Source organism: Xiphophorus hellerii, chromosome 14 (assembly GCF_003331165.1).
Source record: "Xiphophorus hellerii strain 12219 chromosome 14, Xiphophorus_hellerii-4.1, whole genome shotgun sequence".
NCBI lineage: Eukaryota > Metazoa > Chordata > Actinopteri > Cyprinodontiformes > Poeciliidae > Xiphophorus > Xiphophorus hellerii.
This window is the reverse complement of record NC_045685.1, coordinates 1014669-1036817: the sequence shown is the minus strand read 5'-3', so window position 1 is coordinate 1036817 and position 22149 is coordinate 1014669. Positions and strand designations below refer to the sequence as shown.

The 22149-nt window shown below is 39.2% G+C and overlaps 1 protein-coding gene across 1 annotated transcript; it reads left to right on the top strand.

Moving 5' to 3' along the window:
- The first annotated feature begins 7852 nt into the window (after positions 1-7852).
- Positions 7853-11991, top strand: paqr9 (progestin and adipoQ receptor family member 9). The gene has a single exon (XM_032583248.1). The coding sequence runs from the start codon at positions 8906-8908 to the stop codon at positions 10046-10048; it is 1143 nt and encodes a 380-aa protein (XP_032439139.1). The 5' UTR covers positions 7853-8905; the 3' UTR covers positions 10049-11991.
- Positions 11992-22149: the final 10158 nt, after the last annotated feature.

The window sequence follows — 22149 nt, the reverse complement described above, 5'->3', positions numbered from 1 at the left end:
CAGTTACACAAAAGAGTTTCACTGTAAAGATGGTTTGTAGTGTGTTTTGTTGCAACCTGAAGTGTGAAATAAACTTCAGTGGATTTTGAAAACAAAATATGTGTATAGATTTATGTCTGGTTGAATGATGTGTGTGCCCAGTTGATTTTGTTTTCTTTTTTTTGGGGGGGGGGGATTTTATTATAATCCATAGGGGGGGCTCAGAAAATATTTGGGAACCACTGGGGGGGTGGAGGGGACAGAAGAAAATCTTTGGGAAACACTGCCTTAGCCCCTAATAGCATTTAGAAAAATACTCGCTCCCAAATCAAAACAAAAAAATCAGTCATTCACAACCGTGTCATTCACAACCGTGTACGCATAGCTTACTGCCGCACAGCGCACCTGTGCACCCGTTGCTCGAGCTGTAGCTAGCGGTGTGTTGCTGTTGTTATGCTAATGGCAGAGAAACAAATCAATTTTAAATGGAATAAAAAATACTCCTCCTTGGCTGTTATAGTGGAGTACTTTTCTAAATGCTATTTGGGGCTCATGGAAGAGACAGAGAGACTTGATTTTTTTTCACAGATTAATTCTCTCATATTCTACTTTCAGGATATAATGAGATTTTTAACAAATATGAAGGTAATATATCTTCTAAAAAGTTACATATTGCTGCTTTAAGGTTGGTGTTTATAATGGGACAAAATGTTAAAAGTGCTGGAGGTACAAATACTTTAGCATGGCTCCTGATATATTATTTCTTTGTCTAGAAGTAAAAACGGATTGCTTCATGTTATTGAGGAACTGTGCAACCTGCACCACCAGTAAACAGAATCTGGGCCACGAGTGCAACACAAGGCCTGTATGTTCTAAGTTTAGCTATTTCTATCCTGTTGTTTGGCCTGTTGACTCATGCCAGCTTCACACAACAGGGTTTATTCAGATAGAAGGCAGTTTTCTACAATCTTCTGTGGAACTTGCTCTTTGTTACCTGCAGCTCAGTTCCTTCCTCCAGATTCTTTGTGAGTCACCTCTCTCAGCCGTCCTCTGTTTCTAAAGATCTGGCTGTGTCTGCACAGCTTTGATGCAGTCTTTCCCCAAACACAAGTGTTTCCAAGCAGATGCTGAGCACAAGAATTGTCACAGAGGAACAAGCATATGAAGATCCTGCTAGATTAAATGTTTGACTCTTCAACAGGTCATCAGAAAACTATAGTTTCTAACAAGCTGCACTGCCTCAATGTTGCAGAGTTATCAGAAGAATACATGTAGCTCTAAAGTTTTGGTGCCAATTGATTCTACACACGTCCCAACCTGGACCAGCTTGTCATGTCATGCACTGGGTCACTCAGGGATTATAAAGTTTCATGAACAAATTAGGATACCCTATTAAAATATTTCACAGTAAAGAAATTATCCCACATGAATGTTTTTCATTTCTAGAATAGAAAGTGATTTACTCAGAGGTAAACACCAACATTTGTCCTCAATTTTACTCAGAAAACAGTAGACATCATCAGACTTGTGTATTCAGTAGGGATTGATATCACTATATGATATTAATATTGATTATTGCACATAACAGAGTTCATGATTTAATTATAGAGCTCTATAATTAAGAGCTCTATAGTTAAATCATGAACTCTAGAGTCATGAACTCTAGAGACAACCATCACACCAACACCCACAACACTCTAGAGCAGGGGCAGAGGCGCCATATAGCAGGGGAAAGTTATGACAATTTCAAGGGCCCCTGACCGACAGGAGGCCCTCTGCAGGCCCTCCGCAATTTTTTATTTTTTATTTCATAGAAATTAAAGTAAAATTGGGTCCTGTCAATTACAAAATTTACCATATTGTGTTTTCTAAAATAGTTTTAGCAGTAAAAGTTAAATGTTACCCCTCCCAGACCAAAAAGCACGCATTTGCCTTGAACTCTTGCTCTGTACTATGCTGTAGCTAGCAATAACGATAAGTTGTTTCTCCACCATTAGCACATTTAGTAGTGAGTGAATGAGGTTGATGACAGCACTAAGATCCTCCTCCTTGGTTCTGATTGGTTGTTTTAGGCCAGAACGTTGCATTAGTTTAAGCAATAATAGTAGTTCAGGGAGGCAGTGGAGGAGATTGATTGTTTTCACAGATTATCTGTCTCATAAGAAACTGTAACAACGTGGTGCCAGCTTTAACAAATATGGAGAAAACATATTTTTTATTAAAGTTATATATTGTGAACTGCTGCATGTAAAATTCCTGAGCAGTAAATATTGTGCTTGTATCAGTATTGGACCAAAGAAAGCAAGGCAGTTGCAATGCTTTAAAATTGTGAGACTTTTGATAGGTCAGATAGACTCAAGATATTGTAACAGCAGCTGCGTGGGGGGGCAATTTAATTTTTTGTCATGGGGCCCAAGATTCCTGGAGGCGCCCCTGAGCAGGGGTGTCAAACTCCAGTCCTCAAGGGCCGGTGTCCTGCAACTTTTAGATGTGCCTCTGAATAGAATAATTAGGTCATTAGCAAGACTCTGGAGAACTGATCTACACAAGGAGGAGGTAATTAAGCCATTTCATTCCAGTGTTTTGTACCTGTGGCACATCTAAAAACTGCAGGACACCGGCCCTTGAGGACACCTGTGCTCTAGAGTCATGAACTGGTGCCAGTTTGGCACCATCCCGCCCTTCCCCAACCTCCCCTGCGAAGTTGTTGAAGTGGGGTGGGTGTTGGTGTGATGGTCACCTGTGTCTGTGTCATCCAGTTTGCGTCTTTTTATTTTGTAAAAGCTTATTTTGACTCTTTTTAACATATAGAAAAACTGCTTTTAAATCACAATATGGCTCTTTCTCTAATATCCGCAAACATTAACTGCATTTTGAGGAAACATTTCTGAGTGTTTGGGTGACTAACCTGATTTGACATCCAAGGAAGGTGGTGGTGGGAGTGTGGGGGGTTGAGGAATGTGGTGGTTAGGGGAATAATAGGGAGGGGCTCATGTCACCCATATTAGAAACCACCTCTGATGCAACAGGACAACAGTAGACAGAACAAAGATGATTTAATGAAGACCATTAAGGAAACACTTAGACATAAGAGCACACAAAAGAGGGAGAGCATGAGTTGACGCAAGACTTCAGTGGGGAACATATGTACACACAGAGGTAATCAAGAGGATGAGAAACAGCTGGGACTAATACAGAGGAAGGAGGAGACGCATGAGATGAAGGGTGAAAATATCAATTATAACTGATTTCTTTGTGACATACACAGGGTATCTTAGTCTGGTATTAAAGTTTATTTGATCATCTGAAACATTTAAGGGTGTGACAAAAAGCAAGAACAGAAGAATAAGGGAGCAAATACCTTTTCATATTTACCACTGGGAAAGTGGGAGCAACTTTGACTACCCCCAAATATGACTTGTCAGGCTGACTTCGGGTTTCAATGTGTCTATTCCTCACATCAACAGTAGTAAGGCTGTGTGGTGGAAACATGCCCGATCAGCGAAGCATTGTGAAGGCCTATTGTAATCACAGAATTTCTTATTATTATTTTTTCGACAAAGTATGCAGCTTTTTGGACTTTTAACATATTCAGAAACTCACCAAACTTGTCCCCCAACTAAAATTTTTGGATTCTACTGGAATCGCAAGTGGGCTCTACAGCGACCCTAGAGTTCATAGGGATCATAGGGATCTGAAATTCGGTTCATAGGTAGATTCAGGGTTTCCCCCAGAAAACCTGCTAAGCCCGGTGGTCAGGGCACCGAGGCGGTCCACCGTGTTTTTGTATTAAAGGATGTTAAGTAGACAGGAAATATAAAAATATTACTGGGTAATTATATGTTACAGGAAAACATTGCCAGTGAAATGCTATCAATTATTTGCACTTCTGTTTAATCCAAATTAAATCAGTGGCTTCATGGCTACACCTGGACTCAGATTGTGCAGAGAATAACCCTGACAGATCATGCTCAGCATCTGATGCATCTGCTCCAGCGACTATATCTACAAGGTGGCTAGTGAATCATCTCTTCTATGGAAGATCCCAGTCTCCATCTTTGAGTACTCAGGTCGTTCAGAGGGTTCTCCCAAGAAATCCACATTTTATGTGTGTCGGGTGCAGAAGCCATCACGTGCAAAAAGACTGGTCTTTGGAGCCACATTAATTATGGGGATCATGGGGGTATGTTTTTAAATATGGAACAGGGGAGCTTTACCTGTACCAACTGGATAAAGACGAGGAACTCGCTCCTTTAACAGCTACCTGCAGCCTCACCTCTAACGACTTGCAATTCCTTACATCAGTGAAATCAGTGGTTCCATAGAGTATGAAAATAATGAACATCTGTACCACTCTCTACCTGCAAAGCATCCCAGAAGACAGTCTTTCCCAATCGATGTTGAAATAGCCAGGAGAGCTATTCTCTTTAACTCAAAATAGGAGTCAAGAACTACTACAACTGGCCGCTGGACTTTACGGACAAGCAGACGGAAGAATGACCAACCAATGTTACCAGACATGTTTGTTTTGGAGGCTATCAACATAGGTGCTGGCGTATTCAGGACAAAGCTGGCTCTACCATTTGATACTTGGACTCAAAACATGTATAGATGAGAACAATTTCACACTGATTTTGAGTCAATATGTCACTTATCCTTGAAGCTACTGAAGAAAAATACTAAATTTAACTAAAAAAAATGGGCTAAAAATAAAAAATGAGCTAAAATGGAATCAGATATGACCTACTTCAAAACTTATTAATGGTGAAGAGAACAGGCAACAGCAACACTGACCAACGACATGAACTAACAGCATGGACCAACGACATTGACCAATCACAGAAGTTAAAAACATTCAGACAACTACTTGAACCAACAACAGGGGGCAGTAGCATCAAAAAACAACTGCAAGGGGTTCACTGCTTTACTGTAGATGAATTGCTAGGATGACAGTGAGTAATAACCACAACGCAGTTAGAGACATAACATATGCAACATCTACATATGCAGCCAACATGTGTTTGTATATGCAACATCTAACACACAGGTGTCAAACTCCAGTCCTCAAGAGCCACTGTCCTGCAACTTTTAGATGTGCCTCTGAATAAAATAATTTTTATTATTAGCAAGGCTCTGGAGAACTTATCTACACAAGGAGGAGGTAATTAAGCCATTTCATTCCAGTGTTTTGTACCTGTGGCACATCTAAAAGCTGCAGGGCACCGGCCCTTAAGGACTGGAGTTTGACACCCCTGAACATATGCATCACCTACCTATGCAACATAGACATATGCAACATCTAACACATGCATCAACATATGCAACATCTACATGAAACATTGGCATATCCATAAAGCATTAAGACCATGGACATCAACCAAAGACACATAGCAGCAACATAGACTAACAACGTCTACACATGTGACTTCTACTTATTTTTGACACAAATGGAACCCCATACTGTTTTGTCTGTGTGTATCAGGCGACTCGTGCATACTTATTTAACATTTGGAAGCGTAGGAGAAGGTCTGAATTCGTAGTTATCAGATTTGTGAGGTTGAAGTTAAAAAGTTTGTGTCAAAATTTAACGTTTGTAGAAATTTTAAATGTGTGTGTGTGTACATTCCGTCACTTAATCAAAAACTTCTGTGAACGTCTGTGACAAACTGCAGAAAGTAGTTCATATTTACTAGTATGTCGCCATTTATGGTTGCAACATGTTGATCTGCTATTAGTTCTGATTTGTTGTTTTTCTAGACTTTAGTTAATAAATTTTTGGTTAAGCCACTGCATGTTTGGTCAGTTATTCCCTCTGGTTTTGGATGCTGTGCAATTATGATGCATAACCAAGTCAACAAGGTATTGCTTTTACATCTAGGAGCAGCATCCCAAATAATAGCTGAACTGTGACTCCAAATCCCAGAGGATTTCAATGGGAGGCTTAATGTTGCAGAGCAGGACTAAAGAGCAAAGACGAGGACGAAATTCAAAGCATCTCTTCCATCCATCATAATGGGCAAGCATCATATCCCAACTCCAACATCTCTCTGCTCGGTTTTCTAACCAAATGGCCAGACTGAGATTTGGAGCATATTCATGCATGTGTGATCTTGTTAAAGTAAGACCAATCGGACTGAGCTTGTGCTTTCATTCTAGCTATTTCACAAAGTAAAGGTTGAATACAGCGGAACATACCTCTTAAATTATTATATTTTCTGCACTTTACAATTCAGCACTTAAAACTCAAAAGGCACAAATGGATATATCCAGAACAATAAGACGTGAGCTTTCATGGTCGTTTGTGTTTCAGTGTGTCCCTATGTTACCAGTTAGATTGAATTATAGTCTGTGGATGCAACATGATCCAAAGCTGTAAAAATTCAAGGAGTATGGATATTTTTACAAGACAGTGTAATCAATGTGTGTTAATTGGAGCAGGCCCCTTCCAGAATCAGTATCTCATGTCTGTACTCTAGCTACATTTTGACTGCATCCACCTTTAACACCACAATCTAATCTCTGGATTTTATAACAACAGCAAATCAATAGCTAGCATGCCCAAAGGGGCTCCAGAGAACCTAAATTGTGCTAGTGTCTAAATTAAAATATACAGACCAGTCAGGTTAATCCCAAATTACTTTAAACTGAGCACAGATTAAAATAGTTTTGATTTGTGTTAGATTGATTAATTCCTGAAAATTGTAAACTGCAACAAATATAGAATTGTTTTCTCCAAAATTAATTAATCTGTTTAATTGAAACCTTTCTCATCTAATTGCGCCCTGGGCGCTAATCATAGAAAAGCTGTCATTGGTGAAGTACTGCGTACAACACAAATCGTTTCTCCGAGCGCGAGCTCTGCTGCAGCTGTCTGGGAGGGGGTTGAGTAACGGGATTACCTAATGGGGGCAGCGGGAGCGAGCGTTTTAAGCAGATTACGGAGCGAGTTTAGTGCTTTCTTCTCACTATGATCACGTTCAATCTGCCTCCTACACATCGCCGGAACATTTAGTCCAGGAAGGAGACACAACAGAATAATCAGATTCTTTAAGAATTAGTTTGGGACTCCATCGAGTTGCCCCAAGGAACTCAGTGTGCCAGCACCACACCGGAAGCTCAACTCCTTTCAAAATCAACGTTTACAATTTTTTTTATGATAATAATAATAATAATAATAATAATAATAATAATAATAATAATAATAATAATAATAATTAATAAATACTTAAATAACCTTTAGGAATTACAAAAACTATACAAGAAACAATATGGTGGATATGTCAGCACAAAATGTATCAAACAGCTCTAGACCGATTATTAAGACATTAAAAAAGTGAGAGTGTTATATTCAATTTCTGCTTCATATCTTCAAATTGTTATTTAGAGCTGTCAGTGAAAGTATGTTATTCCAACTACAAAGCAGAAAACAAACTGTGTTAGAGACTGGACATGTCATTGCACACTCACACGCACGTCCACGCCCACATGCACACACACACGCCCACACATGCACTCAAACTTAATGGTACACACTGCACGTATGATAGCAGCAAGAAGATCCTGGATTGATTGATTTCTCTGAATCCTCCTTAGGTGAGTGGGTGTGTGCATGGTTGTTTGTCCCGTTTGTTTCTGTGTTGCCCTGTGACAGGTCGCCGGTCCAGGGTTACCCGCCTCTTACTCCATTGACCACTGGAGATAGGCACCAGGACCCCTCCTGACTCCACTAGGGACAAGCGTATATGATCATGGCTGGGTGGATGGATATTTATGTCTTGATTAGAAAACATAGCTTTCTATGGAATTTAATTTTTTAATTTTTTTTAAAAATTAAAAAAAAATAATAATTTTTAATTAGCATTATTCTTTGGGCCAGGAGGGCTTGCAAGTTATTCGTTTGCACCATTTTACCGTTCTGTACAGTATCCAGGGGCAACATGACGTCTAGAACGTATTTCGTCACAGCGTAATTGTTTTATTTTGAAAATCTCCCAGGAAGCGCATTGCTCCTTTAAAACTTGATGCTAGTATCTGTCAAATCTTCAGTAAAATGCCGGCTGCCGTCATCCTCACGAGGCACTGCGCTGGAGTCAGCGTGCCAGCTGCCCGCCGGGCTTTACCCACCGTGTTCCTCCGTGTAAACGGCTCTTTCAGGAGGTTCCCTGCGGCGTAGAGGACTGCTCACCGGAACACTGCATCTTCTTCTGCAACCATGCGTTTATTTCCCCATGCAACACCCTGCCCTGCAAAGACAAGTGGGTTGAATGAAGTAAAAGTCGGATGTAGATTCCAAGGACCAATGAGAAGGAGAAGCAGTATCTAGAGCTAATGGCCAGTTTAACCTAAATATTGCAGAGCTCTATGGATGGATCTCTGGGACATAACTGCATCAGACGGCTGCTGGCATGCTGTTCAACTTTGAAGGACAGTAAGGAACCTTTGTCTTCACCAGCTGCTGCAAAACTGCATAGCACCTGATAAAAAAAAAATAAATAAAAAAACCTCGTAAGTAGAAGTTCTATGCAACAGGATAAGAGCAACAAGCTTTACATAAGCTGGATCTTTTCTGACCTTTGATGTTCTGAGGGGTCAACTGCAAGGCCAAAAGAGAGATAATGAACCAATCTATAGGACTGTGTATGCTGGACGTTACACCCCACCTTGCCATTCTGTCTCTGTCTAATACTTTCACTGCTGTTTGAATTTTCCTTGAACTCTTGAGGCCTGGACTGGATGCTGGAATCAGTGATCCTAAAGGAGAAATTCTGAGAATCTTGGCATGCTTTGGATGCCATACCAGTTTATAACCAACAGATTATATCTGGTACTACTGTGATCAGCAGTACCAAGAACAGCCAAGCAGTATAGCATAAAGGTTTTTGACCTTTATTACTTTTTTCTGGGAAAAAATAACTCTTAGCTCATCATGTTTCTGAACTGTGGTCAACCATTGCCTCTGCTTAGTGACAAGGATGTACCCCCTCGTGTTACAGAAAACTTCATCCTGTCAGGCTACCGGTTCCCAAACTACAGCCTGAGGGACTGCTTGTGTTCGGCATTCCGGCCTACCAATGAAACAGGAAACTTCTGGACACACTTCCTACCCATCTTCATTTTTGCTTACTACTTTCTACAGATGTTTAGTTGGGATGGTGCACCTGATGCCGACGCCCCGTTCTTTTACCCAATGTGGAACTACTTTATTGGGGTGTTTTTTCTGCTCCTGGCCAGCAGCATGGCCCACCTGCTGAACTCAATGTCTCTGGTCGTAAGGGAAGTTTGCTTCTTCGTTGATTATGGCACAATCAGTGCCTACACAGTTGGCTCATCATTGGCATACTACTACTACATCCATCCTCGGGCAGGGATAGTGGAGAAAGAAGACAGGAACGGCTCCTATTTGGACCTAAACCACAAGCATAAAGGGTTTTTATCACCTAATGCCATGCCGGAATTCAACCTGTTCTTTGAGACCTACTACATGCCATGTGCATGTGTTATAGCAATCATATGTGTTTTATCCTGCTGTAACACTCGTCAGAGGTGGAGGGAGCATCGCTACATCATACGGACTCTGGTTTTCCTACTGCCATTCCTAATCTCCTCCACACCGGTCTTCTACCGTGTCCTCACCAGATCGCCTTACTCCACCACCACGCCTTCCTTTGCTGCCTCCACCACCATGCCCAACTTCTTCTATCGCCACTCTCTGTGGCTGCTGGTGTCGGCCCTGTTCAACATCAGCAAGTTCCCAGAGAGGCTGGCCCCAGGTCGATTCGACATCTGGGGCCACAGCCACCAGTGGTTCCACTGCTGCACATTTTTGTCCATCCTCGACGAACTTCACATGATCCAGGCTGAGGTGAGAGCCATCCTGCTCAATCCTGATTTCCTCTTACCCCCTACTGCGCTTTCCCGCCTACCTGGACCAACCATTGCTTCTACCTACGGAGTGATGCTCCTACTCCAGACTACCATTGTCTCAATCATTGCGTGTTTCTCCTGGCATGCAAACTGTATCTACAGCCCTCAAAGGGACCAGCTAAAGAAACAAATGAAAGTCGACTAACCCAACTAACTTTCTTTATTACTGTGAAAGATGATTTGCACATGCCTAAAAGGTAAGGGTGCACCAATAAATCGGGTCAGATTTTCTTAATTTTGGTGAGATCGGTGATCTGCTAACATGAAAAATCTGTCTTAACTACCTATCTTATCTAACTCCACAAAGATCTGAAAATCAACCATTGTCCTCTTTTGTTCTGCAGTGAGAGGCGTGACTGACAGACCCCTCTACAAGTCACTTCTACTTGTGCAAAATTAACAATAATCACCCTACCTTTGCCAACTTAGTGGCTTTGTCACTATATTTTGTGAATTTTCAGACAATCGGCCTAAATCAGAATTGACAGGTCAGGTATTTTAAAGATTGGTGATTGGCTATAAAACTACAATTGGTGCACCCCTGCCATGCCATAAGAACTGCACAAGAAAACATTATTGTCCATGTGATTTAAAGTCTCATGCATTCTGAGCCCATCTGGGCCCATTATGATGCTTTCATAGGGAGAAGTAGGAGATTGGAGGAGATGACAGGATTATGTCTGGGCTCGCTACATGGAAGCTGTCTTGTTGAGTGGATATTTAAAGTCCTTGCCAGCTTTTTCCCCCCCCCAGAACAGCTTTCTCATTCAATATCTAAAAAGTGGGCTGGACACTTTAGAATAGAGGTTGATATTTGATTATGAGTCTGCAGGAACTCTACATGTAGTTCTAACTACATGTTGGGAGAAAAACCCATAATCTAGAGATTATGGGTTTTTCTCCCAATTGTTCTCATCATGTCCAACTTTTTGTTGCACTGTTTTTTGTTTTTTTTCATTTCATTCTCTGCTATGTATTTGATGTTCCTCAGCTTTGAAATTAACGAGACCCATATTGTCTTGCTTTGTTATTTCCTTTTATGGCCTTGGTTAGCTACTCCAGGAAGTCTTATTTCCTCTTTCTTAGCCCTGCAGCAGGAAGTTGCACGGTTTTAAGGGCATCAGCTCAACAGCTGAAACTTTGTATGAGTCTTACTATGAAGCACTTTCAGGGAGACAGTCAGACTTACCCTATCTTTTAAGAAAGCCATGCTCATGTTTGAATCTGAAAGGATAAAAATTGTTTGATAAGCATGTTATGATGTCCTGTAGATAGCTTATTTAGATTATTATCTAGCTTATTTAGATGTGAAACTCATTCATGGTACATTTGATGCAGTTGCTGCTTGGATTGTGTCCAGCCTTTAATCATATTTAGACACCACTCAGTATCTTTGTCCTGGCATCTTCTTTTCTTTTACTTATCTACCACTCTTTTAGGTTATTAAGAATGAAGCTAAGGTTGTTTTCTACTTGGAGGCTCTCTGAACTTTTTCTTGCCTTTGAATGTAGAGCAAACTTTAGTTGCTGAAAATGGCTGCACTTGTTGTCCTTCATTTGCTAAAATGTGAAGGGATAGTTTGGTGTACAGGGATTGTTTCTCCTGAGGCAGGTTTTCTGGAGAATTTATCAATGGTTAGGTGCAGTAGATGTTTTCTTTATTGAGCTTTCATTGAAAAGATTGGGCCTGGACCAAATTGGGGTCTGGACCAAAACAGATGTCTACCACTGTAGAACATCTGCAGAGGTTAAGATTTTATGGTGGTTCAACGTTATTTTGCAGTCATCTCTTTATTAGACAGTTGGTTCCAAAGAATTTTTTTTTTACAACACACATTGTGGAGGTTCCAGTCTTTAACAATGACATTCCCAGAAAAAAAAGAATGTGAGGAGGCTATCTGGCTAGACAAACAGTAATCTGGTGTGCAAAAACAAATGTGAAAATATGTCAGTTCCTTATGTTAAATTGACATTGATCTAGTAATACTGACTTAAAGCACAGGTGTCAAACTCCAGTCTTCAAGGGCCGATGTCCTGCAGTTTTTTGATGTCCCACAGGTACAAAACACTGGAATGAAATGGCTTAATTACCTCCTTAAAGATAAGTTCTCCAGTGCTAATGACCTAATTATTCTATTCAGGTGTGGTGCAGCACAGGCACATCTAAAAGTTGTAGGACACCGACCCTTGAGGACTGGAGTTTGACACCCCTGACTTAAAGCACTTTACACTATAACCACATTTACCTTATCACTGTCACAGTCATTCATAGGTATATAGATCGGTAAGCACTGGTAGGGGTTAAAGCACATCAATATGTGGCAGTAGGAACCTGGAATCAAACACACAACTTTCCCATTGCAAGACACTATTAAATTGCATTCAACTTTACATTCCATTTTGCAAAGCAAGTTTCTTTCTATTATAGGCTGTAGGCTATTATGCCCTTTATTGTAAATAATTCTACATTTCTATGTAAATTAACCTCCATTGCAAATGTAGCATTATGAATGAAATTTTCTGCCGCTGTTTTACAATGGTAGGAATCCACACAATTGCTAATCTTTGTTTTTATCTCAGCTGAAGTCAGTTAAGAGGTTAACTACTGCAGGTAAAACAGTAACTAGTGATATTCTCTCCACATAACCACACTTTATGTCATTTTAACAGTGTATTTAAAAGACAGCACATGTCATCAGTCTTCATGTCTTAATACTGTAGCTCAGACAAAATGAGTGGACGTGTTTTTTACCAGCCTGACTCGTATTTTTGGGCTGATTTTTAAGTCCATGGTTTGCAAATGACACTGGCGTGATCTGAGACTGTGATATTAGGAAAATAGAATGTTAACCTCATTTTAGCTCACACTGAAGGCACCTTTATGGGACTGCAATGAAACAGGTTAGGCCTTGTTCCTCTACTGGAAGGTCATGTTCTGTCTGAGTTAATCTGGTTTTTAAACATTAAACAGTTTTAATTTATTGCATTATTGCCCAGTTTAGGATTGGTTTTAAACTGCATCAGTTTGTGTTGATGATGAAGCTGGAAAAGAGCAAATGTGTAGAGTTAGCTCTGGAAGCTAACAGCTACCAGGGTTCTTCTGAATAAAACAAAGCCTTGCATTAACGTTTAAAAACTGACTAGTTATAGATTAGACATACAACAGAAAACAAGTTGTATTTTTTCTGATGTCTTCTTCGACTGCATGTCTGCTTCTGTGTAATAAATTCTATGTTTTGCCATCTGAAAAAATCTGATGGCTTGGAACGTTCTCCATCAATCCTGTAATCCTGCCATGCATTCAAGAACACTCAGTAACACAGGAAGTGAAAATTGGATCCATTCCATTCTCTCATGAAACACAACCTGACAACAGAACTGTCTGCATGGTTAAAGATGTGTTTTCTGCTATATCTTCACAGATGCAACATTATAGCTCATTCTTACTAAGGTATCATATTAATAATATCTTATAATATAGTTGATTGATGTTTGTTTAAGTATAGAAATTATATTCTGCACATTTACTTACAATCACTTGCACATGAGAAAATAAGAAGTGGATGCTGATAGTTTTCCAAAAATGTGCTATATAGCACTTTAAAGCTTCTGCAAAGCTGAGAAAAAAGGTTTTATACCTTGTTTTTGTGCTTGTATAAAAGACATGTGGATTGTTTGAACATCTCAAGAGTCAGAATATCAACCTAGCAGTAACACTGCTTGAACAACACAAGGTGGCAATAATGGCCCAAAGTGTCTTCCATAGTGTTTCCCAGCAGGCTGCTAAGTTTGTATATGATTGATAATCAAGCTTATTAGTCATTTTATTCACTTATGTTGGAAACCATGCTAGCTGACAATACTTATGTTTCAAATTCTAAGCGAACATTTGAAATGTTGCAAAAAAACCAAACAAACAAAAAACAATGTAAAATGTGAATTCAGTTTCCATCTTGTAGTTAGAAGTGAATCAACCAGACTAATTTAATCAGTTGTTACTGCTGGGTAAACGTAATAAACAAGATCTAGTGGTTGCAAACTGGCATGGACTATACATGTCAGAAAAATGGAGAGTCCTCCCCTCCGATATGGAGGTTTGAAGTTAGAAATATCTCACTTACCTTGATGAAGTGATGGGATAGATCCAGTGGATGGGAGCGATCCACCAGTCCCCTCGCTTGGAGTGACTCTCACCAGCTAGTCTAGGTCCCCTCTCTGAGCTGGAGATTTGGAAAATTTCAGAGCTTTGCACAGACATAAGGCACAGACATACCTACTAGTGGATGTGAAAGTTCACCACCAGAACTTATTCGGCAAATGTATTTCAATCTGCACTTTTGTGCATCTACTCTTTTCAGAAAAGGCAAAAGCCACTATTTTGAATTTTGTTGTTTCCATCAACCTGTTCTTATTCAATACTTCAAAATACGCATAAAAAAACATTGATGGAAACACGCCTAGTGTAGAAAGGATTGAAAGCTCCATTGTCAGTTATCCTTTTTACAGTGGATTGATGACAGTCCATTGTAGAACACAAAGTCAGAACATAATTTGACTTTGTGGTCTGGAAAATTCAAACTCCTGTAAAGGATTCTACTAAGAGCACAAAAGTGCTAGCTAAACAGACACAATTTACAATACTGTTCTAATGTTTCAATTCATTCAGGAAGAGTCAAAACATCTGGAGTTATTGAATGATAAACAAGTGGAAACGAGGTGTTAGAAAACAAGCCAGCGGTACTGTATTACGCCGACACATATCAGGTTAGCTCTACTTTCCCTATGACTATAACAGATAGTCATAGGGATTCATCAGGTCTGTAGCTGATGGTGAAGTGATGTTTCTACCTCAAATCAACATCTGTGTCAATCATTGTGTGACTGAGAGAAAGGATACTTTGTTTCTCTTCACTGAATCCATTAATGTTTAAGCAGTATGTGAATGTTAGCATCAGACTACTTTATCTTACTTAGTGATGTACTCAGGGTTGACTCAAGAGGGATTCACATGCATTATTTAGACATGCTTTTAATTATGAACTACTTGAGAAGGACATAAAGCAATACATTTTGCTGCAATACAGCAGCACAGTGTTGCTACTGTAAAAATCGTGTTATGTGTTTCATTAAATAGTACTATTACTTATCATTTAAGTTGTTTTGAATAAATCATACAAATAACCATTGTTGTTTATTTATTTTATTTTTCTTGTGCTTGTACCATTGATGGCAAACAGTATTTTTTTATGTCTGACCCTTTTTATGCAGGGTCTCCATAGCTATTAGTGATGGGAAGTTTGGCCCTTTTCAGAGAACTGGCTCCCAAAGAAGAGTTGGCTCTTTTTGCTACTAAGTGGCTCTTAATTTATTATCATCAGCAGTCTCATATTTTAGCTAATAAGACTTATTTAGTATGTTATTTACTTGACATACTAAGTAAATATGAAAACTTAGTATGTTAATAAATCCTTTTGTATTTGCTGATTTTGTAAGAAACTGTATGCTTTTCACATTTGCCATGTTTGTTCTGTTATGGAAGCAGGCATTCTCACGTTTGTATATGTTCATCAAACTTAATTTTTATTTAACAAAAAACCCCACATGAACAAAACATTGCAAACAAATCTGCCAAGCAGAATCATAATAATAATATGTCTTTAAAATGCAGCCAAATGCTGTTTTTGTGGGAGACCCACCACTAATAGCTACCATTTAGTTCTACCTACAGAAATCTACAGTTCCATCAGAAACAACCAATTAGAGCCTCTAGGAGGGTCTGAGCGCTGTCAGTCACCCTCGTGTATGTGCCGATCACAGCCTCCTCTCTCTACTACGCTACAGCAGGTTCACCACACCAAAGTCTGCCATGAATGCTTTGGCAAGTTAGCATGACCACCAATGACAGCAGATAACCAGTTTTCCTGTAACTTGAAGTTGTTTCTTTGCTCCTATCACACTGAGCAGCGAGTATATGAGAGTCATTGACAACCCTAAGGCCCTCCTCCTGGCTCTAACTCAGGGTTGTCAAACTCCAGTCCTTAAGGGTCGGTGTCCTGCAGTTTTTTGATGTGCTACAGGTACAAAACACTGGAATGAAATGGCTTGATTACCTCATTCTTGTGTAGATCAGTTCTCCAGAGCCTTAATGACCTAATTATTCCATTCAGGTGGTGCAACAGAGGCACATCTAAAAGTTGCAGGACAGTGGCCCTCCAGGACTGGAGTTTGACACCTGTGGTCTAACTGGTTGTTTCTGATGGAGCGATGCATTTCTTCAGACAGCAATAGTAGCTCTGGGGGGAGGTGTTTCTTCATTAAAAGAAAGTGATTGTCGTCCACTTCTTTAACACTCAGTAATATGACAGGTTCAAGCTGACTTCAGCAGTCTACATCAACTCAAACTGAAAATGTTGATATCCAGCATGGTTAGTGGACATAAACAGTTTTGTGCTGTTCAGGAACATCTGACTTCTGCAGTACACTATTGGATTTTTTTTTCAATCCAATAGTGTGCAGAAACACTAGAGATGGTTTACTCCTGTTGCTTTATAGGTGTTTGAAATAGATCCAGACAGACTCACCAAACCAGTTGTGAGGCGGACTCATACTCCTACCAGGATCTACTGTACTTATTTTCCTAAGAAGAACTTGATTGTATAACGTCTTCCTGTCAAAACTGAGTGATAAGAGAACTACAGGATTGTCAGTAGCTTCACAGAACCCTTTACAAGCTTTGTGTTGTTTTGCAGAGCAGCAGCCGAATGCACTGAACAGAAAAGGGAAGCAGTCTGTGGTGCTTCCCTTTTCTGCACTGCTGCTAATGGTGACCTGACACCACACACTGCTTTCAAAGCGGTAGGTACATTGCTTTGAATAATTCAAATGTCCACATGAAAGTAGATTTTTTGTGTGGATTTGCAAGAGCAGTCCTTCCTTCTCTGCCCTCAGTCTGGTGGATTATTTATTTCTGGATATGTCCTGTAGGTGTGCTGAACCTTGGGCAGAGTCATGCATGTGTGGATCACATGCAGCTTGCTTTTTATGGCAACCTCCACCCCTCCCCTCACACTGGCTTTTTCCATCTGTCTGGAGCTACAAACATCAAAGATCCTCAACCAAAGAAATTTTGCTGCTGTCATTAGGAGATAAATATGGATGCTGGCGGAACAAATGCTTTTAGTGAATACGTGATGAATGGGACTAAAGTACACAGCTGGACTAAACTGAAAAAGTCAAATCAACCATAATTCAGTGAGAAACATAAGGAACTGCAGAACAGTGAGAAGAAACATTTCTTTTTTAAAAAAACAGTCTCTAACAGGTTACCCAGTTCCTCTTCTGCACTGGTGTTATTGGATAAACTGGTGACCTGACACCACAGACTGCTTTGAAAAAAGCAGCAGGGGACACCACAGCAACCTCAACGCCTTAGCAACAAACACTAATGATTCAGTTTTGCATTATCGTTTATTAAATGGATCCACGATTAGTTGAACATGTTGGCGTAAATATGTTTTAATTTTTATATTAACTAAAAAATTACTGTTTATGATACATTATAACTCATAGTACTGTAGATTCCAGTACAAAATCTACAGTACTATGCATCAACCCAGCATGCATTGCACGCATGTAAAAATGGCGACCTCAAGGGGTGAAAAATATAACATAAGATATAAAATTTTGCAAGCAATAAAGTTTCTTGTGTATCACAAACAGTAATTCTTTTGTTAATAGGAATATTAGAACATATTTAGGCTAATTGTTCAACTAATCGTGGTTCCATTTTCTGTTCAGAAAGATATTTCATTCTCACTGCATGCTCAACGCACACCTCTAAAAGTTTGACTATAGGTTATATTTGCAGTTCACATTGAACTTGTGCAAGCAGAGAAACCCTGTGACTTTTAAACTTGACTCTTAACTTAATGCAGTATTCTGAAAAAACATAAGTTCTCACAGGTTTTCTCAAATAAAGTCTATTGTTACAACTAGTAGCAAGTGTCACCTGGAGAATGTTAGGTCTCCTGTTCTTTTGTATTTTTTAAAACTGTATCAGACTAGATGTCAAGCAAACCTGAAAATCTCACTAGTAGGAAGAAAGATGCAGATCAACAAAGCCAGGCGGAAAGCCAAGAATTTGGCTAATGAACAATCTTTGCCACTTTCTGACAGACTGAGAAGATATTCATTGTAGATGAAAAGTTCATTTTTTCACCAGAAACCATGGCAACATGTTAAATGGGAAATTAGTCGCTCACTCTAAGCAGTCAACAGTAACTTATGTTTTAACTTTGCAGTCATATCACAGAGCCAACCTTTCAAAAAGTTTAATGATGAAGTTTAAAAATTATGTAGCTTTATGTTATTAAAGCTAAAGTTTAATCAGTAATATTTTTATAACAAATGTATGTCAGATCATGATTCTTGGTTAATGTCAAGTTGTCATAAAGACATTTTGAATAATGTCAACTTTGTATTAAAAGTGTCATGATTTACCAAATGACACTTTATGACAACAGTCATAAATATTCATGAAGACATAACACCTGTCATGATGACAGGTGTTATGTCATGTTAATGACAGTGTCATGACAGTCTTACTCACAACCCGTCAAATAAAGTCTCACCAAAACAAACAACCCTCTCCCTTTTTTAACTGCACTTCAGCTGAATTCTCCATTCACTGGATTGTATTTTTTGGATAGGATACATATATGACAGTTTTTAAAGTGTCTAAACGGGCATGTCGCATTTTATCGGACTTTTACGTCATTGATGTGAGACATGTCATCATTCTGCACTAGAAGCTAGACACAGCAAATCCAGACTGAAACAATGGATTATAATCATAATTATGGAACTGAAGTAGTAGAAGTAGTCTGTGTCAGTGAAGAGCATCACATCCCATCCAACCTCACCACTCCTGCTCCAACTCCACATCTAAACAGACTTCTCTACAGAAGCTGCCATCAATGCTCCACTGAAAGCTGTTGCTGTTAACTGGGCTTTCTTTTTATCAGCTTCTTTCATCTTGTTTTGATTTTGTGACAATGCTGTCGACTCCCATTGCTGATTAAACTTTAAAGTTGGTCTACTGACGGCTCCATCCATTTTTACTTCCAAAAGTGAAGTCCACAATCTTCTTCTGCACATGTACAGTAGGTTGCTTAGAGGTCATAAACTGTTCTCATGGAAAGAATGGTTCTGTGTGGTTGCAGTTGCATCATTCAGTAGTATGAATGACCAGGCAAAAAAAAAAAAAAATCTAATTTCAGAAAATTGGAATTGAGTATCAAGACCTGCTGTGTGGTCTTGATACTCAATTAGGCTAATGAACAAGTGTTAAAAATTGGCCTAATCTGAAGCCTCTTTTTTCAGTGGCACTTGTTTTGTTTTGTCTGCACACACAAGGTAGGCAAAGGATGTGGCTTTTATGCTTATGCATACATTCCTGCATCATACGTTGCTGCAGTATTAATCATTCACAAGGTGAGTAAACCTGAATTTGCGAGTTTAATTATATTTTTATTTTTTTAATCTTATGTTTCAATGTCCACGTTAACCCCATAATGTGTTAAGTTAATAAACATGTCTGCATTACTATTTCAATTTCTTTATAAAATAAAATTACAGATATTGGTGCTTCTGTACCATGACTGTATGACATTAAAGGAAGTACTGGCAGTTCTTTGTTTTACCTACTTAAAGCCTGGATAAGAGGCTTTATGTAGTGAACTTGGACACCTTGATCCCACTGACAACAGTTGGATTACAAATCCAGTTTGTTGTCCAGATGAACACCAATGTATTTATATACCTCAACCACCTCCACTTCTTCTCCAATGATGGAAATAGGGTTTGATCAAATGCCGTTTCTTCTGGAATCTACAATCATCTCCTTTGTTTTGTTTACATTGAAGATGAGATCATTGTTTCTACACCATGACACAAAGCGATCCACCAGCTCTCTGTAATAAGCCTCTCGTCCATCTCAGGATTCCAGTCAACGTAGTGGGAGAAGTCAGGACTCCAATAAGCCATTATAAACAAAGGTTTATAATAGCAGTGTTTAAAAAGATGAGTAAACCTCAAAATTCTTCACATAAATTGTATTTTAATGAACACAATTGCATTGGGGACACTGCACATTCTATTTCAAAGCAAAAAAGTGGAAAATGTAATTGAATATTACAATATTTTACAGAATTACAATGTTAAAATATAGCAGTGTTGACATCTTTCTTTACAATCTCAAAAATGAACTATATAATCTAAGAAATGCTGGAAGATTCATCTTTCCTGAGAATCATAAACTAGTATTTAGTTGCAAAACCATGGTTTCTGATAACTGCTTCACATCTGTGGTACATGGAGTCAATCAACTTCTGGCACCGGTCAACAGGTATTGCAGCCCAGGACAAATATACTATGTTGGACAATTCTGCTGTATTTCTTGGTTTTGCCTCATGAGCAGCATTTTTTATGTTAGCCCCAAGTTTTCTGTGGGATTAAGGTCCGGGAATTGTGCTGACTGAATTCTGTTTGTCTGGAACCATGATTTTGCTCGCTTGCTAGTGTGTTTGGGGTTATTGTATTGTTGAAACACTGATTTCAAGGGCATTTCCTCTTCAGTATAGTGCAACATGACTTCTTCCAGTATTCTGGTATACTCAAACTGATCCATGATCCATAGTACGCAATAAATAGGACCAACACCATAGTATGAGAAACATCTCCATGTCATGATGCTTGAACCACCATGCTTTATCATCTTCACTGTGTACTGTGGCTTAAATTCAGAGTTTGCAGGATGTTTGACAAACTGTCGGTGGCCCTCAGAACCAAAAAGAACAATTTTACTTTCATCAGTCCACAAAATATTATGCCATTTCTTTTTAGGCGAGTCAATATGTTCTTTGACAAATTGTAGCTGCTTTTTGTTTTTTAACAATGGGACGTTGTCGGGACTTCTTGCTGGTAGCTTGGTTTCACATAGACATCGTCTGATTGTTGCATCTTTTTTGATCCTCCTGGAGCTGATCATTGTCTGAGCCTTTGCCATTTTGGTTATTCTGCGACCCATTCGAATAGTTATTTTTCTTTTTCTTCCTCAACTTTCTGGTTTTGGCTGCCATTTTAAAGCATTTGATACCATTTTAGCTGAACAGCCTTTCTGCACTTCTTTATGGGTTTTCCCATCTTTTATTAATTTTTTGATTAAAGAACGCTCTTCTTCTGAACAGTGTCTTGAACGACCCATGCTACTGTTTTTCAAGAACAAAAAAGAACATATCCAGCATATGCAGTGTCAGTTGCCTTGATCCGTAAATAAGGGTCACCTGTTTAACACCGGTTTTCTTTTTCACATAATCAATGACCTCACTAATTGAACTTAGCCTTCTATTTTGAACACGCCCCTTTCAGTAAATTATTCAGTTTCACAGAATTAGCAGCATCCATATAATGCCTGTTGAGTCTGTTGGTTTTCTATACCTTTACTAAACCTCCTAGAAACTTACTTGCAGTGTAGAAGTTGAAATTAAAACAAAAACAATGATTTATCTTTGCAGAGATGTGGGACTGCTGTTATTTTGAACACAACTGTACCACTTATGAACAACGCTTTAAGCCGTATTTTCATCACTTTTTATTTGTTGGGTTTAGAGCCGCAGGTGCTTATGTGGCCACTTAGTGGTGGTATTGATATAAATAAACGGAAAATCGGAATATCAGCAACTTCACCTAGTTAAACAAGGAATGAGACCCAACAGTAATTGCAGGAGTGAGCAATGCTTTAAAAACAAGCCGGATGAAGTTAACAATAGTTTATTACAATAAAGTTAATATAAAAAATGCAGTGGCAAATTGACTGCTGCTTAAAAAAGCAGCAGTCAATAAAAGTCTTTGGAAAGGCTGAAAATAGAGTCTTAGCTAGGGAAGGCGGGTGGGGGACGTGGTCCTCTCGCCAGCGCTCGATCTCTTCAAATGCTGTGGCATCCACTGGTGTTGACTCCAGTGGCTCCCGGATCAGTGTATGCATTGCACCCCGCTTTTAGTACAAAAATACCTCAAAAAAGCCACATTCCCACACTTATGTAGCATTGATTTTGGTTGCGCTACAAGTATGTCTTGTAAAATAAATATTTTTTCACTTTAACTTCCCACAGCTGATGTGAGGAGCAGGCATATTGGATGCCAAAGTCAATTATTGTTACAGCTGAATTTTCCAGCTCGGAAGTTAGAG

What these genes read in the sequence shown, in the direction of transcription:
- paqr9 (XM_032583248.1), top strand. Translation starts at nt 8,906, where the DNA reads ATGTTTCTGAACTGTGGTCAACCATTGCCTCTGCTTAGTGACAAGGAT.